Here is an 18,539-nt window from a genome sequence, read left to right as displayed (position 1 = left end):
CAAGCTCTTATCACGTAATAAATGATTAATATACTGTATGTTCCCAGGTAATCCTTGTACCTTGAATTACTTTGACAAAAACACGGTCATATAATATATTTCACTCACATACTGAGATTTATTTAATGCAAGATTTCTAATGAAATTCAATAAGTAAAAAAAATCATGAAATGAAAAAAAAAGTATACGTTCACTTTGCACCATGCATCTCTCAGCATATTGCACAATTAACGCATGCGCAGTCTAATTTTCCGGGATTCTAGTTTTGACAATGTGCCAGGGCTTACTGGGGGAAAGGTGACGAGAAGTGCTGCATTCGGACAACAACGGAGAGCTACACCAGCACACACAACCCATCTATCAAAGAAACGCAACACTTTCCCCCCAGAGCAACTGAAGACAACTTATCGGTAAACACTGTAGTCGTTAACATTGTTGCTCGATGATTTTGTATCATTTGATGTGTACAATCCGCACCATCTATCCTCGGTCGTAGCAGTAAACCTGACCTACATTTGAGGGACGGAAATACATGCTTCTCGGCAGTGCACTTTACTTTTTTGCAACATTTTTACTGTCGATCACATTGTTACAGTCAGTACAGTTGCTGAGAGTCTGAGGCGATTGTGATTGTTTGCCTTATCAGGAGCTGTAGCCTAACCGTTATTTTCGCCTGGCCCTGAACTGAAGGGATGGCTACAAAAAATGTACCACACAATAAGATCATCTGAACAAAATCATCAACATCCTGAAGCTATACACGTTATTAGAGTCTCAAAAGTCCTTATAAACATAAACTAGTTAATACAATTTTGGGTTGTAGTACTTGTATGTATGTATGTATGTATGGAATGTATGGAAGCACCTGCAATTATGAAATCTTACATTCAAATAAGGCAAATTAGTAATCAACATCATGTTTGCCAACTGTGTTTGAATGAAAAATTTAATTCGAAACTCTGTATTGCGTTATAATTTTCAAGATTGAGTACGCATAATGCCTGCCTAAAAGAAAGGTATATTTGGCTTTTAATTTTCATACTATTCGGTACAATAATGACACATTGAAAAATGTAATGCAGATGCTTAAATGACAGGTAAATTCCCATGTTTGTCATTTCATTTCTTTCTCGTCGTCGCATGATTTGTGACAAAAAGAAAATTAATATACAATGACAATACATACTCTGATAAGTATGATACTGTCAAAATGAAAATGCTCAATCAAATTGGATAAACCAATCGCAATGCCTCATTTTGCTATTTAATTTTCTTATTGTCATGCAACCCCATTCCACCGTTTCGTTGAAGGAAGTAGGTAGCAAGTGTAATGTGTAGAAATGGCATAATGCTATGATAGTACACCATGTAATGTTAACTACTAGCTGTAGCTGTAGCTAACGTAGACCATAGTACAACGTTAGTCCCAAATACTGTTGACAACATGGACGAAACGACATGTTAACCCGGTCAGGGGTAATGGGATACTGTTGGTTTTATTAGCCACTGTGCGTTGTGTTGTGTTGCTGGTTGTGTGAGTGGTAGCTCAAATGGTTCCCGTCGTATCGTTAATTGGTCACAGACTCTTCCATGCGATCTGATGCTGACAAAGTACCTATTTGTAGACAACTTTCCACAACTTTCGCGGAATATTCGTGGTCCATCGGTTGTGAAACTTCGTGGCGCTCCATAACATTACAGTTACAGTGGCTGCATGTAAACTATAAAACAACTTTGCCGGTGACCGAGCGAATACAATAATAAAACGGAACTACAACATTGGCCAGTAGTCCAATTACTAATATTTCAATGAGTAATGACATTGGACAGGACAACAACCTCACCAGAATCACCAGAATTGCATGACAGAGTAAAAGTTTGCTCACTAACTGACAACCACCCGACTAGATTAGATTAGATTAGATTAGATTCAACTTTATTGTCATTGTGCAGAGTACAAGTACAGAGACAACGAAATGCAGTTAGCGTCTAACCAGAAATGCAAAATAGCAGAAAGTGCAATGAACAGTATTTACAGGTAGTGCAATATATGATCAGTAGTAGTGCAGTATGATATAGTATAATATAAGCAGTATAATATAGCAGTGCAGTATAGCAGTATGTGAGTAGCAGTAGCATTATAGCAGAATAAATAGTTACAGTATGAGCAGTGTAGCAGCATATGAGCTGTATGGGTAATGCAGTCTAGCAGTATATATGTATTAACAGTAACATGAGGTAGATGCAGAATAAATATAAATATGGAATGCCGTATAAACAAGTATGTACAGTATGTGCAGTAGTATTAAAGAAAATATAGGATATGTGCATTATGTGCATTATGAACAGTATGAACAGGTATGTACAGAAGAGCAGTGGTATTGAGTAAGAGCAGGGGAGGGGAGTATAGTGCAATAGTGCAATTGTCCGGGGGGGGGGGGGGGTGGGGGTTGCGGGGGTAGTAGGTTGTCAGGTAGGTGTAGTGTTCAAGTTCAGCAGGGTGACAGCCGCAGGGAAGAAGCTGCCTCTGAACCTACTGGTTCGGGTGCGGAGAGACCTGTAGCGCCTCCCGGAGGGGAGTGGGGTGAAAAGTCTGTGGTTGGGGTGAGAGATGTCCTTGACGATGCTGCGTGCCTTACGCAAGCATCGTTTGCCCTGGACAGCCTCGATGGAGGGGAGTGAGGAACCGGTGATGCGTTGGGCAGTCTTCACCACCCTCTGCAGTGCTTTCCGGTCCGATGCCGAGCAGTTGCCATACCATACTGTGACACAGTTGGTAAGGATACTCTCGATGGTGCAGCGGTAGAAGTTCACCAGGATCTGAGGAAGAAGAGACGCTGGTGAGCCTTCTTTATCAGGGTGGAGGTGTTGAGGGTCCAGGAGAGGTCCTCAGAGATGTGGACACCCAGAAACTTGAAGCTGGTGACTCGCTCCACCTCAGTCCCGTTGATGAGGATGGGGGTGTGTGCGCCAGCTTTAGACTTCCTGAAGTCCACAATGAGTTCTTTGGTCTTCTTGGTGTTGAGAGCCAGGTTATTGTCGTTGCACCACACTGTTAGGTGCTGGACCTCCTCCCTGTAGGCCGACTCATCGTTGTTGCTGATGAGACCGATCACCGTTGTGTCGTCTGCAAACTTAACAATGGTGTTTGAGCCATGTACAGGTGTGCAGTCGTAGGTGAAGAGGGAGTAAAGGAGGGGGCTCAGCACACAGCCTTGTGGAACGCCGGTGTTCAGGGTGAGGGTTGAGGAGGTGTGGTTGTGAAGCCTAACAGACTGCGGCCTGTTGGTCAGGAAGTCTAGAATCCAGTTGCAGAGGGAGGGGTTGATGCCCAGTTGCCTGAGTTTGGAGATCAGTTTGGAGGGGATGATGGTGTTGAATGCTGAGCTTAAGTCAATAAACAGCATTCTCACATAAGAGTTAGTCTTGTCTTGACTAACCATCAAAGTCAGTGAAAGAAGGATTTTATTACAAACTGTCTTGGTGGGGTAATTATTATTTCGGTACATGGCAAAGTTTCCAACTATCTGCCCATAGGACTGTATAGAGGAGGATGCTATCAAGCTAGTTCAACCCTTGCTTTGGCTGCTACATCTAAATTGCTGCACATGTTTTAATGAACCCGCTATTGTTATTGTGCTCTAGTTGAAAGGAAAGAAATGGCCAACCAGGTGTCAGAGTCCTCCACTGAGCGGACGTTTCAGTACCAGAACAGCCTGCCTCCTCTCCCTGTCCCGTCCTTAGAGGGGAGCCTTGCTAAGTACCTGGACGCAGGTGAGAGAACCCTGAACGTGTGTATTGTTTTGGTGTGAGGGTGTTGTTCAAGTGTGTACATTGTATTCACCCAAGAATGAGGTGACAGTGAGAGAATAGTGTGTGTGTGGGTGGGTGGGTGTGGGTGTAAGTGTGGGTCCTACTAGATCAGTTTCCTTTGCCTGAGATGGCGTTTGTGGGTGTTGTGACTATTGCTTTTCACTGAACTGAGTGTATTTTCCAGTTCGTCCGTTTGCGTCAGAAGAGGAGTATCAGGCTACAGTTGGCATTGTGAAGGGGTTTGGAGAGGGTATTGGCAGAGACTTGCACCAGAAACTACTGCAGAGAGCCAGGACCAGGAGGAATTGGGTAATTATACATTTAATAGATAAAAAAGACAGTAAATAAATGTTTTTTTTTCTTTTTACTCTGTGGTGTTTTATCTCATTGTGTGTGTGTGTGTGTTATTCCCTAGTTGGAGGAGTGGTGGTTGGATGCTGCGTATCTGGAAGTTCGAGCTCCCTCTCAGCTGACTGTGAACTTTGGGGGTCCAGCGCCCTACCTAGAGCACTGCTGGCCCCCCACGGAGGGAACACAGTTACAGAGGACCAGCATCGGCATGTGGCATACACTACAATACTGGGACCTGATACGCACGTAAGACACACACACACACACACACACACACACACACAAACAAACACACACTGTTGTCTGTGTTAAAAAGGAGTTGGACACCCTGAGGACCAATTCAGGCACACAAATACTGACTGTTCTCTGTCTATGTTAGTGAGAGGTTGGCTACTCAGAAGGCTGGTAGTGTACCCTTTGATATGGACCAGTTCAGAATGCTGTTCTGTACCTGCAAAGTCCCTGGAGTAACCAAGGATACCATCCTCAACTACTTTAAGACTGGTAAGGTCTCTCTCTCTCATATGTTTTGTCTCTCTTTGTATATGTACAGCGATTGTGTACTTCATTTGTTTGAGTATTGATTTGTGTGTGTGTGTGTGTGTGTGTGTGTGTGTGTGTGTGTGTGTGTGCTATAGAAAGTGAGGGTCTTTGCCCCTCCCATGTGGTGGTGATGTGTCGTGGGCGGATCTTCACATTTGACACGCTATGTGATGGACGAATCCTAAACCCCCCAGAGCTGCTCAGGTACTCCACACACACACATACATACACACACACACACACTAGTATAAGGTCATCACAGGGAACTCAAGTAAAGCCTACAGCGAAATGTTTTGAGGGGTGTGGACTTGCTGAGAACTTTTCACTTCTTTCGTCCCCAGAATCATAATCGAGAGATGAGATTATGGGTTCCAAGATCACATAGGTTAGCTGCCTACACACACACACACACACACACACACACACACACACACACGTACAGAATCTACATATACAGTGCCCTCCATTTGGACAGTGAAGCCAACATTTTCAAGAATGTCACTCGTGAAGTGGACATTATACTTACGTGAAGTATGCGTTATGAACAGTATTCATAGTATATGCAATGTAAATTATTATTGAACAGCCTTTTAAACATGTTCTCTCCCACAACTGAGCTATTGTACCCTGTGTGTGTGTGTGTGTGTGTGTGTGTGTGTGTGTGTGTGTGTGTGTGTGTGTGTGTGTGTGTGTGTGTGTGTGTGTGTGTGTGTGTGTAGGCAGCTAACCTATGTGAAACAGTGCTGTGAGGGAGAACCGGAGGGAGACGGAGTCGCTGCCCTCACCTCAGAGGAGAGGACGCGTTGGGCCAAGGTGAGCGTGTGTCAGAGAGCTATTACCACAGCCACAAACCTCTCCTTTTTAATAGATAATAAAGGGATTGCTCTCTCTCTCTCTCTCTCTCTCTCTATACAGACTAGGGAACATCTGATAGGTATAGACCCAGTCAACATGAACATCCTAGAGACCATCCAGAGCAGTCTGTTTGTGGTCTCCCTCGACGACTCAAAGCCCTACGCCACTCCAGAGAACTATACACCGGTACACATCACACACACACACAGTGATTAATATACTGCATAAACATGGCTATGTAGAGTTTCAATTAGGCTAGATTGTAGGGTCTGGTATATCTGACTGTGTGACATCTTCAACCCAGGTGACCCAGCAGTCCCTCACAGGTGACCCCACCATCCGCTGGGGAGACAAATCCTATAACTCCATCTCCTTTGCTGACGGGACCTTCGGATCCAATTGTGACGTGAGTGTGTGTGTGGCGACGTGAGAGAGAGAGAGAAGGAAAGTAAAAACAAATTCATTCAATAAAGTAAGAGTGCTGTGGTTTGGATGCAGTGTGTGTGTGTGTGTGTGTGTGAGTTGTGATGATAACTGTTGTGTGTGTGTGTGTGTGTGTGTGTGTGTGTGTGTGTGTGCGTGCGTGCATGTGTTGCAGCATGCCCCGTATGATGCCATGGTGCTGGTGACTCAATGTTACTACGTGGACCAACAGCTCAAAGCTACAGATGGCAAATGGAAGGTAAGCCAAGTTGATATAGGTGTGTGAATGTTAAGTGGATTTTGTGGTAACCACCCCCATAACTGCCCCATCATCTTTGGTATTAGGGATGGTTACCACAGAATTCAAATAACTCATTGGCAGGTACATTTGCCAATACCCACTCATTGGTTTACAACTACACAATTTAAGGAGTGCCCCTTTAATTACTCTTTCTATCCGTTTCTTCACACTGTGTGCATGCGTTTTTCTGTGTGAATACAGGGCTCTGAGACAGTGAGATCCCTGCCTGATCCTGAGGAGCTGGTGTTTACTGTTGACGACAGAGTCAGAAGTGACATCACACATGCCAAACAACAGTACCTGGAGACCGTGAGTCAATACAGCACACGACACAACGCTTTTGACATCACACCGTGCCTAGCATTGAATCAAGTGATGTAATCAAATAGGTGCTTGGTAAAGTCACAAGTAGATAAATGGAGAGAGAGAGAGCACCCTCTGCTTCCCCCTGATGGTCAGACAGCCAACCTGCAGCTAGTGTGTTCTGCCCTCACCTTTGGGAAAGTGGCCATGACACACAATCCCTTGCATGTTTAATCTGTGTGTGACATCATGTTCGTCAGGCACGGGACATGGAGTTGGTCTGTTACGCCTTTACCTCGTTTGGAAAAGCAGCCATCAAACAGAGGAAGCTGCACCCAGACACCTTTGTACAACTGGCAATGCAACTAGCCTACTATAGACAGCATGGGAGGTAAGACTCTGTCCATCCTGTACACAAGGCCGCACCCCTCCCTTTGTATTGATTATTTAAGGCACCATCTTCAGGATTTCGCCATATTTTCACTGCAATGGGAATTCAGAATATGTCTCCTCTCTCCCTCACTTGTTCAATGCAAACTAATTGTAATTGAACCAATGAATCTGTCAATCAATTTCATTTTTTTATACAGCCAATGTCTTAGTTACCTGACCTTGAAAGTAGCAAAAGGCCTGTGTGGTTGAAATGCAGTTGTTATTTAGTTTGGACATCAAGTAATGATTCAGCTTGGTTATTTAGTGACATTTGCAAGGAAAAACACTAAAAAACATATTGCAAAAAGACTCTTCTTTCTCTGTCTTTGTTTTTTTTTTCTCTCTCAGGTCAGGTAGTTGTTATGAAACAGCGATGACTCGGAGTTTCTACCATGGCAGGACTGAAACCATGCGGCCCTGCACGCAGGAGGCACAAAACTGGTGCCAGGCCATGCTCAACCCAGCTGTCAGTGTAAGTGGTGTGTGTGTGTGTGTGTGTGTGTGTGTGTGTGTGTGTGTGTGTGTGTGTGTGTGTGTGTGTGTGTGTGTGTGTGTGTGTGTGTGTGTGTGTGTGTGTGTGTGTGTGTGTGTGTGTGTGTGTGTGTGTGTGTGTGTGTACCAACTAAGACTGTGGCCTATGGAATAAGTAGACCAGACATAATTCTATAAGATTTCTAATGGTCTCGGAAAGAAGCCTCATCAGGACATTGAGACGCACCAATTGACTTTTAACATTGTTATTCTCTCAGGCTGATGCTAAGAGGAAAGCCCTCCTTCTGGCCTTCAACAAGCACAACAAACTGTTTGCAGAGGCCCAGGATGGAAAAGGTGAGTCTCTGTTGTTGCCTGTGAGGTTTGATTTTCCGAAGCATGGCTTTGTCTGCAGTAAGTTTTCTCTCGCGTGTGTGTTTGAATGTGTGATAATGATATTGTGCATGTCTGATATTCAGGTTTTGACAGACATCTCCTGGGCCTCTACCTGATTGCCAAGGAGGAGGGCCTTCCTATTCCAGATCTCTTCACTGATCCCATCTACACCAAGAGGTATAGCCATTGATAGAGAGTTTTTGGTGTATACAGTATGTGATTGCTTGTGCAGTTTTTTTACTGTGTGTGTTCTCTCTCTCTCTCTGCAGTGGCGGGGGTGGTAACTTTGTACTGTCCTCTAGTCTGGTGGGCTACACCACAGTTCTGGGAGCAGTGGCTCCCATGGTGCACCACGGCTACGGCTTTTTCTACCGCATCAGAGACGACAGGTAAGCGATCATACACACACTTATTAGACGTCATACACACACTCATCAAACATCATACACACACATCAAACATCATACACACACTCATCAAATGTCATACACACACATTAATTCCAGGGGGCCCTGGAATTTTTTTAACAAATGTTAGGGGGCCTCAAATAAGGTTGTGAGCCCCTGCACTAGTTCCATAATCATCAAACTGACGAGCTAGTCAGTTGCTATTTGAGCTCTTTGTTCTTTGATCTAATAGATCTACATGAAGCAGGTTCAGGGTATTGGTACATTTAGGGTGTTTCCTGTTTCAGGATTGTGGCTTCCTGTACTGCATGGAAGTCCTGTCCAGAGACGGATGCTGAGTCTCTGTTCCAGAACATCAGTACATCACTGCACGAGATGCTCCAACTCGCCACCACATCCCAGCTGTAACAGAGTCTAGCAAACACTGTTTTCAACTGTCCAGAGACACCGATTGTAGCCCTGTTTTCCTAGCCAACTGCCAGTAATACTTGTGTTTTGAACATACACATCCCACACAGTCTCTATCTGACAGCTTGTAGGAGTTCTGCACAGATCAATGCAAAGGCACAGAAACAATGTAGCTTCTGATTTTCAACATTTAACTAAAATCTTAATGATTTGTTTTGCATACAGCTGAAGAGGGTAGTTAATTATGCACTGAAAGAATGTGATTCGTTATGTAGCATTATCTAGATTGGGGATTCCCTCTTTTGAAAATGTATAGATTTTTACCTGCAATGATTTTGCTCTTTAGATTATTCTTTGTTTTATGTTGTTGAAATGTATTAGTGTTAACCCATGTACTCTACACTAAGTGAGAGAATGAACAGCTGCGTTTATTGAACCTCGATCTATAGCTTCCTCATGCACCTGGAGATGACAGACAGTCATCATGAGACATGGGTTCAGTTGCTAAATAAAACAGTGTTAATGGTTTTTAAGAGACAAAAGTAAGTTTCATATTAATTCAAATATGCCTCCTTGCAGGGAAAGAAGAGCCTTATTTTAATCTTTACCCTTGAAACTTCTTTACCCTGGACCAGTTTTGATTTAACAGCTTCCTAAGTATTCTGTTATAGGCTCATAGAGCTTACTGAGTTATCATATGATTCTCCACTACTCTATGCAATACACCCTGACTCAGTATGTCTGTCATGTTAAACATTCCTTTATATAAAAAAATGTGTCACCATCCTCAAACTGCTGTGGGACACCACATATAGTAACCACTGGTTTTACTTTATCTCTTTGTTAGATTTTTAAGTATCTCAAGCCTTTTAATTGTCTGTAATGGACGACTACTCTGGAATGTGTGTGAAAATGACTACAGTAGCGAGAAATGTGATATGTAACCTCATTTGATTTGTTATACAGTAGCAACAAAAATGTAACAATAGAATTGCACTTGCTTCAATCAACCAAATGAAAAATAGCCAGTTCAATGATAAAATACAATATCGGTTGGTATTGTCGCATAGGAAATATACTCTCATTTACTGATTACGATGGATTTGGAAATGTTAAATTGAATTATTTATAATTAAATAAAAATGGATTGCGTTTAACCGTGTGTGTGTTTTCTGATCAAATAAAAAGTCTTCCACCACAATTGATATGCTGATGTATCAACCATAGTAAAAAACTATTTTGATTTTGATTTCTTTTGTGAAAGTGGAAGTGAATCTTGTTGAGTTACCAATGCCCCCATAGACAGGGAAGTGATTATTATTGTCAATGAGCACAGTGATAATTCAAATGGAACTATTAAGAGGCATTTGCTGTAGGTATGTGGCAAATATACCATGACTGTCAACCAATCAGATTGAGTTATTACAAGATACTGTTTTATTTAAAAAGGTAATGCATATGCCAAAGCAGAGGTAATTCAGTGCAATTGTAGAAACATAACTTGATTTGCAGTAATATACAGTATGTGCTTGAGACAACCCTCTTAGGTGTGTGTTGTTCAGACACACTCACACAAACACATACACACTTATTGTCTCCCGGTATTAGACCCTATACAGGAGTCCCGGTCCAGCTGGGGGCCAGACTTTCAACACTATACAGGCACGTCAAACTGTCAAACAGGCACTCTTTGTCCTTCAAGATACATCAGGCACTTCCAGTGGTGTGAACACACAATAGAAACATTTTGGAACTCCAACGCTCAAAATAATCAATAATGATTATTACTTATTCAAAACACATAATACATCTGATATGAATCAATATAAGAATCTCACTGGCTGTAGTCCAGTGCACAGTATCGTAAAGGACAGGCCCAAAAATACCCCACTCACCATCTATCCCCAGTCAAGGTAGCAGAAACACCCAATCCCAGCAGGGGTAACAGAACACAGAAGTGGTAACTGCTATGGTCCACTCAGTGAAACAGGATCAAAGGATGCTGAAGCTCCCCTCGGGACATAAAACAATCCCACTTATACAGTAAAGCATGCTTATATTTGGGGTTTTGATAAGACACTTTTTCAATCAATGGCTTTATATCAGTAATTCAAAAGTAAAAATAGATATAGATAATAGATGTACAATCCCAGATTGACCCTTTAATTCAAGGTAGCCTGTCTTCTGTACCTTTAATTATTTTTGACATAAACACAACTGTCAATGTCATGGTAACATTCAACGAAGAGATTTCACTCACATACTTAAACTTTTTAAATGCATGATTTCTAATGAAATCCAAAGCGTAAAAATCATGAAATCAAAAGAGTACAAATCAAAGCGTTCACATCAATAACCCCTTCGTCCGCAAAATTACCGCATGCGCAGTCTCTCATCTTCCGGGATTGTGCGAGTGTTTACTCGGGAAAGTCCTCTATTCGGATGAACGACTGTAAACTCTGTAAAATTAGTGGCAAACACTGTAGCTAGAGTGCCATCATCATGTGTAAGCTGTATGGTTGCTGGTTCATATCTTGCTTTGGCTGCTATTTCTAAATTGCTGCACATGTCTTAATGAACCCGCTATTGTTAGTGTGCTCTAGTTGAAAGGAAAGAAATGGCCAACCAGGTGTCAGAGTCCACTGAGCGGACGTTTCAGTACCAGAACAGCCTGCCTCCTCTCCCTGTCCCGTCCTTAGAGGGGAGCCTTGCTAAGTACCTGGACGCAGGTGAGAGAACCCTGAACGTGTGTGTATTGTTTTGGTGTAAGTATTTTGTTCGAGTGTGTACATTGTACTCACCCAAGAATGAGGTGACTGAGAGAATTGTGCGTGCGTGCACTGTTTGGTCAGTGACATTTGATGGTGTTGTGATTATTGCTTTTCACTGAACTGAGTGTATTTTCCAGTTCGTCCGTTTGCGTCAGAAGAGGAGTATCAGGCTACAGTTGGCATTGTGAAGGGGTTTGGAGAGGGTATTGGCAGAGACTTGCACCAGAAACTACTGCAGAGAGCCAGGACCAGGAGGAATTGGGTACTATAACATTTCTTAGATGATCATTAGTAAAGTAGTACTCCAGGTGGAGTTTTTCTTTTTGTTCTGTGTTGTTATGGTACAGTGTATCATATATAGTGATTGTGTGTGTGTGTGTGTGTGTGTGTCTGTCTGTGTGTCTCCGTTTCCCCACACGTGTGTGTTATTCCCTAGTTGGAGGAGTGGTGGTTGGATGCTGCGTATCTGGAAGTTCGAGCTCCCTCTCAGCTGACTGTGAACTTTGCGGGTCCAGCGCCCTACCTAGAGCACTGCTGGCCCTCTACAGAGGGAACACAGTTACAGAGGACCAGCATCGGCATGTGGCATACACTACAATACTGGGACCTGATACGCACGTAAGACACACACACACACACACACACACACACACACACACACACACACACACACACACACACACACAAACACACACTGTTGTCTGTGTTATAAAGGAGTTGGACACCCTGAGGACCAATTCAGGCACACAAATACTGACTGTTCTCTGTCTATGTTAGTGAGAGGTTGGCTACTCAGAAGGCTGGTAGTGTACCCTTCGATATGGACCAGTTCAGAATGCTGTTCTGTACCTGCAAAGTCCCTGGAGTAACCAAGGATACCATCCTCAACTACTTTAAGACTGGTAAGGTCTCTCTCTCACTCTCTCTCTCTCTCTCTCTCTATTTAGCTGTAAAGTGGGGACTCTATGTCACCTGCTTTGTTTTCATGTAGGAATTACTCAATTATATAGCGCCAATTTCATAATTTCCTTTAGAAGTTAGAAAACTCAGCTCAGAGAGCTGTTATGCATGGTCTCCCAATGGGAGACAAAAACCCCAGAATCATTCACTTGCATCAGTCTGCTACAATGTATTGACAAATATTGTTCTCCTATTGAGGGCATATACTCTATGTAAGTGGATATGCAAAGAGAAACTAAGAGTTTTAGTTTCCCATTTACTCTCTCTCTCTCTCTCTCTCGACTCGTTGCTGTGCTCAATAGCCTAGGGACAAGGTTGCTATTTTGTGTGTATATATATATATATAGTGATTGTGTACTTAATCTGTTTTGTATTAGTACACTGTATTGTGTGTGTGTGTGTGTGTGTGTGTGTGTGTGTGTGTGTGTGTGTGTGTGTGTGTGTGTGTGTGTGCGCTATAGAAAGTGAGGGTCCGTGCCCCTCCCATGTGGTGGTGATGTGTCGTGGGCGGATCTTCACATTTGACACGCTGTGTGATGGACGAATCCTAAACCCCCCAGAGCTGCTCAGGTACTCCACACACACACACACACACACACACACACAGGTGTTGCGTGTGTATTTGCATGTACAGTATCTACATATACAGTGCCCTCCATATGTATTTGGACAGTGAAGCCAAAATTGTTAAGAATGTCACTCATTATTTGAACGGTATGAACAGTATTCATAACATAAATAAGTCTACACCCCTTTTCAAATGTTCACCTTTTGTTTTCCCAGAGCCTAGAATTGAAACACATGAAATAAGGATTTTGTCCCACCGATCTACACAGCCTACTGGACACTTTAAAAGTCAAAACAACATTTTAAAGAAATGCAATAATATACTCTTATGTAAGTAGATATGCAAAGACAAAGGTCTGAGTTGTTAAAATCTGACTACAGAATTTGAATAGGAATTAAATACACGATGTTGATTCGGCTGTCACCACCAACTCAGCAACTTTCTCCATTTTCCTCTTGGTCCTGACAAACACCCTGGTCCATGCTAGTGACAAGCATACCCATCCATAATGCAGCTCCCATCAACTGTGCTTTTCCCTCTCAACCATTCAACTTTGTAAATTTTTTAAGTCTCCCCAGGCCTCAGGATAGCATTCCTGAGCATTTTTGTTCCTCTTCATTCGCTCAGCTTGTAGTGATAACCTGATCAACATAGTGTGTAATTGATTCCTATTCTAATGAGGGACCCTGCAAAGACAAGGTCATATATTCAATAGACTCAATTAAACTTGTTGAGTAACTTGTTAAAGAAATGTTTGCATTTAAGAGCCACAGCAAGGGGGTGTAGAGTTTTGCTTTTCTGTTGTTTGTATTTTTCTATCACTTTGAAAGTCGCAGTAGGTTGTGTACATCAGGGGGAAACAAAATCATAATTTTATGTTGTCAATTCCAGGCTCTGGGGAAACAAAAGGATTTTGAAAGGGGGTGTGGACTTTCTATAGGCACTGTATATGATTGTTTAATAGCCTATCCTGTGTGTGTGTGTGTGTGTGTGTGTGTGTGTGTGTGTGTGTGTGTGTGTGTGTGTGTGTGTGTGTGTGTGTGTGTGTGTGTGTGTGTGTGTGTGTGTGTGTGTGTGTGTGTGTGTGTGTGTGTGTGTGTAGGCAGCTAACCTATGTGAAACAGTGCTGTGAGGGAGAACCGGAGGGAGACGGAGTCGCTGCCCTCACCTCAGAGGAGAGGACGCGTTGGGCCAAGGTGAGCGTGTGTCAGAGAGCTATTACCACAGCCACAAACTTCTCCTTTTTAATACATTTAAGAGATTATCCCTTTTTTCCTGCTTGCTTGCTCCCTCTTTCCCCCTCTCCCTCCCTCTCTCTCTATACAGACTAGGGAACATCTGATAGGTATAGACCCAGTCAACATGAACATCCTGGAGACCATCCAGAGCAGTTTGTTTGTGGTCTCCCTCGACGACTCAAAGCCCTACGCCACTCCAGAGAACTATACACTGGTACACATCACACACACACACTCACACACACACACACACACACACACACACACACACAAATGACAGTGATTAAGATACTGCTTAAACATGGCTATGTACGGTTTGCATTAGGGTCGATTTCAGGGTCTGGTATGTGACATCTTCAACCCAGGTGACCCAGCAGTCCCTCACAGGTGACCCCACCATCCGCTGGGGAGACAAATCCTATAACTCCATCTCCTTTGCTGACGGGACCTTCGGATGCAATTGTGATGTGAGTGTGTATGGTGATATGAGAGAGAGAGAGAGAGAGAAGGAAAGTAAAAACATTTATAATAGTGCTGTTTATGTGTTTGTGTGTTTGTGTGTTTGTGTGTGTGTTTGTGTGTGTGTGTGTGTGTGTGTGTGTGTGTGTGTGTGTGTGTGTGTGTGTGTGTGTGTTTTGCAGCATGCCCCGTATGATGGCATGGTGCTGGTGACTCAATGTTACTACGTGGACCAACAGATCAAAGCTTCAGATGGCAAATGGAAGGTAAGCCAAGTTGATATAGGTGTGGGAATGTTAAGTGCATTTTGTGGTAACCGCCTCCATAAGAGCCCCATCATCTTTGGTTTTGGGGGCGGTTATCATGGAATTCAAATAACTCAGTGACAGGTACATTCGCCAATACCCACTCATTGGTTTACAAAGACATTGTAAGGACAGTCCCTTTAATGCCTCTTTCTATCCCTTTCTTCATACATTCTGTGTGTGTGTGTGTGTGTGTGTGTGTGTCATTTAACTTTTTACTTCCATTTTTCTGTGTGAATACAGGGCTCTGAGACAGTGAGATCCCTGCCTGATCCTGAGGAGCTGGTGTTTACTGTTGACGACAGAGTCAGAAGTGACATCACACATGCCAAACAACAGTACCTGGAGACTGTGAGTCAATACAACACATGACACAACGCTTTTGACATCACACCATGCCTAGCATTGAATCAAGTGATGTAATCAAATATGTGCTTGGTAAAGTCACAAGTAGATAAATGGAGAGAGAGAGAGCACCCTCTGCTTCCCCCTGATGGTCAGACAGCCAACCTGCAGCTAGTGTGTTCTGCCCTCACCTTTGGGAAAGTGGCCATCGCACTGTCATGGAAATTCTCCACTGTAGTATTCAGTAAATGTGAGATTCAAGAGCTAAGGGTCTTGTTAAAGCCACAATATAAGTTTATTACACTTTCAAGCGGAAAGACACTCCAAACTGAAGTTCAGTGAACTCTCTGAGACGCAGCTCAGCAACCGTCCTCCTTAAAGAAAACAATCAAAGACAAAGATAGGGATGTTGGCGGTTTGGAGCCCACTGTGTCAATAACAGGTGTCTCAAGGACTGTTTCCTACAGTCTGCTCCCAACCTTCAACCCCCATTTTGCCCAGCAACAATAATTTCCACAGCTCGCCTCAGGGCAGGCAGGCCTAGTACATTGTTATAAGCATACAGCAGTATTCTGTCTTAAAACATTTCTATCAATAATATTTCTATCACAGCACACATAACATTCACTCCCCACATCTCACAACATAACTCACACAATCCCTTGCATGTTTAATCTGTGTGTGACATCATGTTCGTCAGGCACGGGACATGGAGTTGGTCTGTTACGCCTTTACCTCGTTTGGAAAAGCAGCCATCAAACAGAGGAAGCTGCACCCAGACACCTTTGTACAACTGGCAATGCAACTAGCCTACTATAGACAGCATGGGAGGTAAGACTCTGTCCATCCTGTACACAAGGCCTTACTCTCTTTTGAAGTGTAAATAAATAGACCCTCCTCCCTCTCTCTCTTTCTTTTTTTGTCTTTCTTTTTTTTTTCTCTCTCAGGTCAGCTAGTTGTTATGAAACAGCGATGACTCGGAGGTTCTACCATGGCAGGACTGAAACCATGCGGCCCTGCACGCAGGAGGCACACAACTGGTGCCGGGCCATGCTCAACCCAGCTGTCAGTGTAAGTGGTGTGTGTGTGTGTGTGTGTGTGTGTGTGGGTCAGGGGCTGAAATGGAAGCTAAACCAACCTAGGCTGTGACCATAATTCTGTAAGATTTCTAATGGTCTAGGAAAGAAGCCTCATCAGGACATTGAGATGCACCAATTGACTTTTAACATTGTTATTCTCTCAGGCTGATGCTAAGAGGAAAGCCCTCCTTCTGGCCTTCAACAAGCACAACAAACTGTTTGCAGAGGCCCAGGATGGAAAAGGTGAGTCTCTGTTGTACCCTGTGAGTGAGTGAGGTTTTATTTCCCTGAGCATGGCTTTGTCCAATAAGGTTGAAATATTCTGTGCTCCTGGTGTGCGTGTGGCTTGCGTGAGAGTGACCCCTAATGAGTGCAAATTTTAGAACCAGTGGCTGAAATCATACAAATATCCTGTTGCATCTCTTTAACATAAAACTTGTGTGTGTTTGAATGTGTGATAATGATATTGTGCATGTCTGATATTCAGGTTTTGACAGACATCTCCTGGGCCTCTACCTGATTGCCAAGGAGGAGGGCCTTCCTATTCCAGATCTCTTCACTGATCCCCTCTACACCAAGAGGTATAGCCATTGATAGAGAGTTTTTGATGTGAATGCTTGTGCGGTTTGTTACAGTGTGTGTTTGTGTGTTTATTCACTTGTATGTTCTCTCTCTCTCTGCAGTGGCGGGGGTGGTAACTTTGTACTGTCCTCTAGTCCGACGGGCAACACTACAGTTCTGGGAGCTGGGGCTCCCATGGTGCACCACGGCTATGGCTTTTTCTACCGCATCAGAGACGACAGGTAGGCGATCATACACACACTTATTAGACGTCATACACACACTCATCAAACATCATACACACACATCAAACATCATACACACACTCATCAAACATCATACATGCACACATTAATTGTATTTATTTTCATGCACACCATCAAAACAAAAAGCAGACCAGCAGTTGCATCTTATGGAAGAACACTTCCATAAAATATCAAAAACGTTGTGCAGATTATTTTGGGTGTGTTAACAATAATTGTATAACCAGCATACAATTTTTGCTGATTTCGAGAGGGCCCTGCATGTTTTGGAACAAATGTTAGGAAGCCTCAAATAAATGTTGTGAGCCCCTGCACTAGTTCCATAATCATCAAACTGACGAGCTAGTCAGTTGCTGTTTAAGCTCTTTGTTCTTTGGTCTAATAGATCTACATGAAGCAGGTTCAGGGTATTGGTACATTTAGGGTGTTTCCTGTTTCAGGATTGTGGCTTCCTGTACTGCATGGAAGTCCTGTCCAGAGACGGATGCTGAGTCTCTGTTCCAGAACATCAGTACATCACTGCACGAGATGCTCCAACTCGCCACCACATCCCAGCTGTAACAGAGTCTAGCAAACACTGTTTTCAACTGTCCAGAGACACCGATTGTAGCCCTGTTTTCCTAGCCAACTGCCAGTAATACTTGAAAACTATGGAGATATATTACTCCCAATATAATTGTAAATAAATAGAGTACAATTCATAAATGTGTATTATGATCTGTAAACAAAAAACACAAATAGAATTCACTATCCACAAACCAACACCTCTTGATTTGTATTTGTAATTCACTATCCACAAACAAACATCTCTTGATTTGTATTTGTAAAAATGATTTGAATAAATGCTAAATGATTTGTAAATATATTAAAAGAGTAAATGCTCTAAAATGTGTAAACAAACCTCAGGATGTGTGAATAAAAACTAAAGCAGTGACAAACATCCTTTTTAAAAAAAGAAATCTGTTGAGTTAGAACTGTTGAATCTGCATTTGCGGATCACATTAAGTCTGTGGATTTGTTTACTGAATTTTGGCACTAACATTCCGCTTGTACATCCAAAAGTGATCCACAATTGCATGGCTTTATCGCAATTAGCTGTCTCCACTGAATCCTAACGTTGTTGAGTGTGATTGAACTAATCAAGAAAAATGGAATGAATTTAACCGTGTGTGTGTGTGTGTTCCCAAATGAAGTATTCTTAATATATGTGCTTTTTTTTTATTAATACATACAAATATAGTACATACATAACAAAGTAAAGCATATGCCAAAGTAGAGGTTAGTAAT

General features: G+C 42.8%; 2 protein-coding genes across 2 annotated transcripts; both read left to right on the top strand.

The window, feature by feature from the left end:
* The first annotated feature begins 327 nt into the window (after nucleotides 1–327).
* On the top strand, nucleotides 328–9,849 carry LOC310810803 (peroxisomal carnitine O-octanoyltransferase-like). The gene is made up of 17 exons (XM_083678654.1): nucleotides 328–410; nucleotides 3,646–3,774; nucleotides 3,998–4,122; nucleotides 4,229–4,410; nucleotides 4,544–4,668; nucleotides 4,803–4,911; nucleotides 5,427–5,520; nucleotides 5,623–5,748; nucleotides 5,867–5,968; nucleotides 6,161–6,244; nucleotides 6,488–6,595; nucleotides 6,850–6,980; nucleotides 7,370–7,493; nucleotides 7,771–7,849; nucleotides 7,972–8,065; nucleotides 8,158–8,277; nucleotides 8,583–9,849. The coding sequence occupies exons 2-17, from the start codon at nucleotides 3,660–3,662 to the stop codon at nucleotides 8,701–8,703; spliced, it is 1,839 nt and encodes a 612-aa protein (XP_083534780.1). The 5' UTR covers nucleotides 328–410; nucleotides 3,646–3,659; the 3' UTR covers nucleotides 8,704–9,849.
* Nucleotides 9,850–11,121: 1,272 nt separating this feature from the next.
* LOC310810431 (peroxisomal carnitine O-octanoyltransferase-like) lies at nucleotides 11,122–18,351 on the top strand. The gene is made up of 17 exons (XM_083678193.1): nucleotides 11,122–11,209; nucleotides 11,307–11,432; nucleotides 11,612–11,736; nucleotides 11,911–12,092; nucleotides 12,252–12,376; nucleotides 12,896–13,004; nucleotides 14,105–14,198; nucleotides 14,329–14,454; nucleotides 14,606–14,707; nucleotides 14,882–14,965; nucleotides 15,248–15,355; nucleotides 16,050–16,180; nucleotides 16,297–16,420; nucleotides 16,593–16,671; nucleotides 16,916–17,009; nucleotides 17,112–17,231; nucleotides 17,693–18,351. Exons 1-17 carry the CDS (start codon nucleotides 11,206–11,208, stop codon nucleotides 17,811–17,813), a joined length of 1,854 nt encoding a protein of 617 aa, XP_083534319.1. The 5' UTR covers nucleotides 11,122–11,205; the 3' UTR covers nucleotides 17,814–18,351.
* Nucleotides 18,352–18,539: the final 188 nt, after the last annotated feature.

This window comes from Argentina silus, assembly GCF_951799395.1.
Source record: "Argentina silus genome assembly, chromosome: 10".
Taxonomy (NCBI): domain Eukaryota; kingdom Metazoa; phylum Chordata; class Actinopteri; order Argentiniformes; family Argentinidae; genus Argentina; species Argentina silus.
This window is presented reverse-complemented; position numbering and strand designations above follow the sequence as displayed.

Bases quoted from the DNA above. Each gene is read 5' to 3' on its own strand.
- LOC310810803 (XM_083678654.1), top strand. From the start codon at position 3,660: ATGGCCAACCAGGTGTCAGAGTCCTCCACTGAGCGGACGTTTCAGTAC. The intron at 4,123-4,228 runs GTAATTATACAT...GTTATTCCCTAG, and splicing joins CCAGGACCAGGAGGAATTGG to TTGGAGGAGTGGTGGTTGGA. The intron at 4,912-5,426 runs GTACTCCACACA...GTGTGTGTGTAG, and splicing joins AACCCCCCAGAGCTGCTCAG to GCAGCTAACCTATGTGAAAC.
- LOC310810431 (XM_083678193.1), top strand. The intron at 14,199-14,328 runs GTGAGCGTGTGT...CTCTCTATACAG, and splicing joins AGAGGACGCGTTGGGCCAAG to ACTAGGGAACATCTGATAGG. The intron at 17,232-17,692 runs GTAGGCGATCAT...TTCCTGTTTCAG, and splicing joins TACCGCATCAGAGACGACAG to GATTGTGGCTTCCTGTACTG.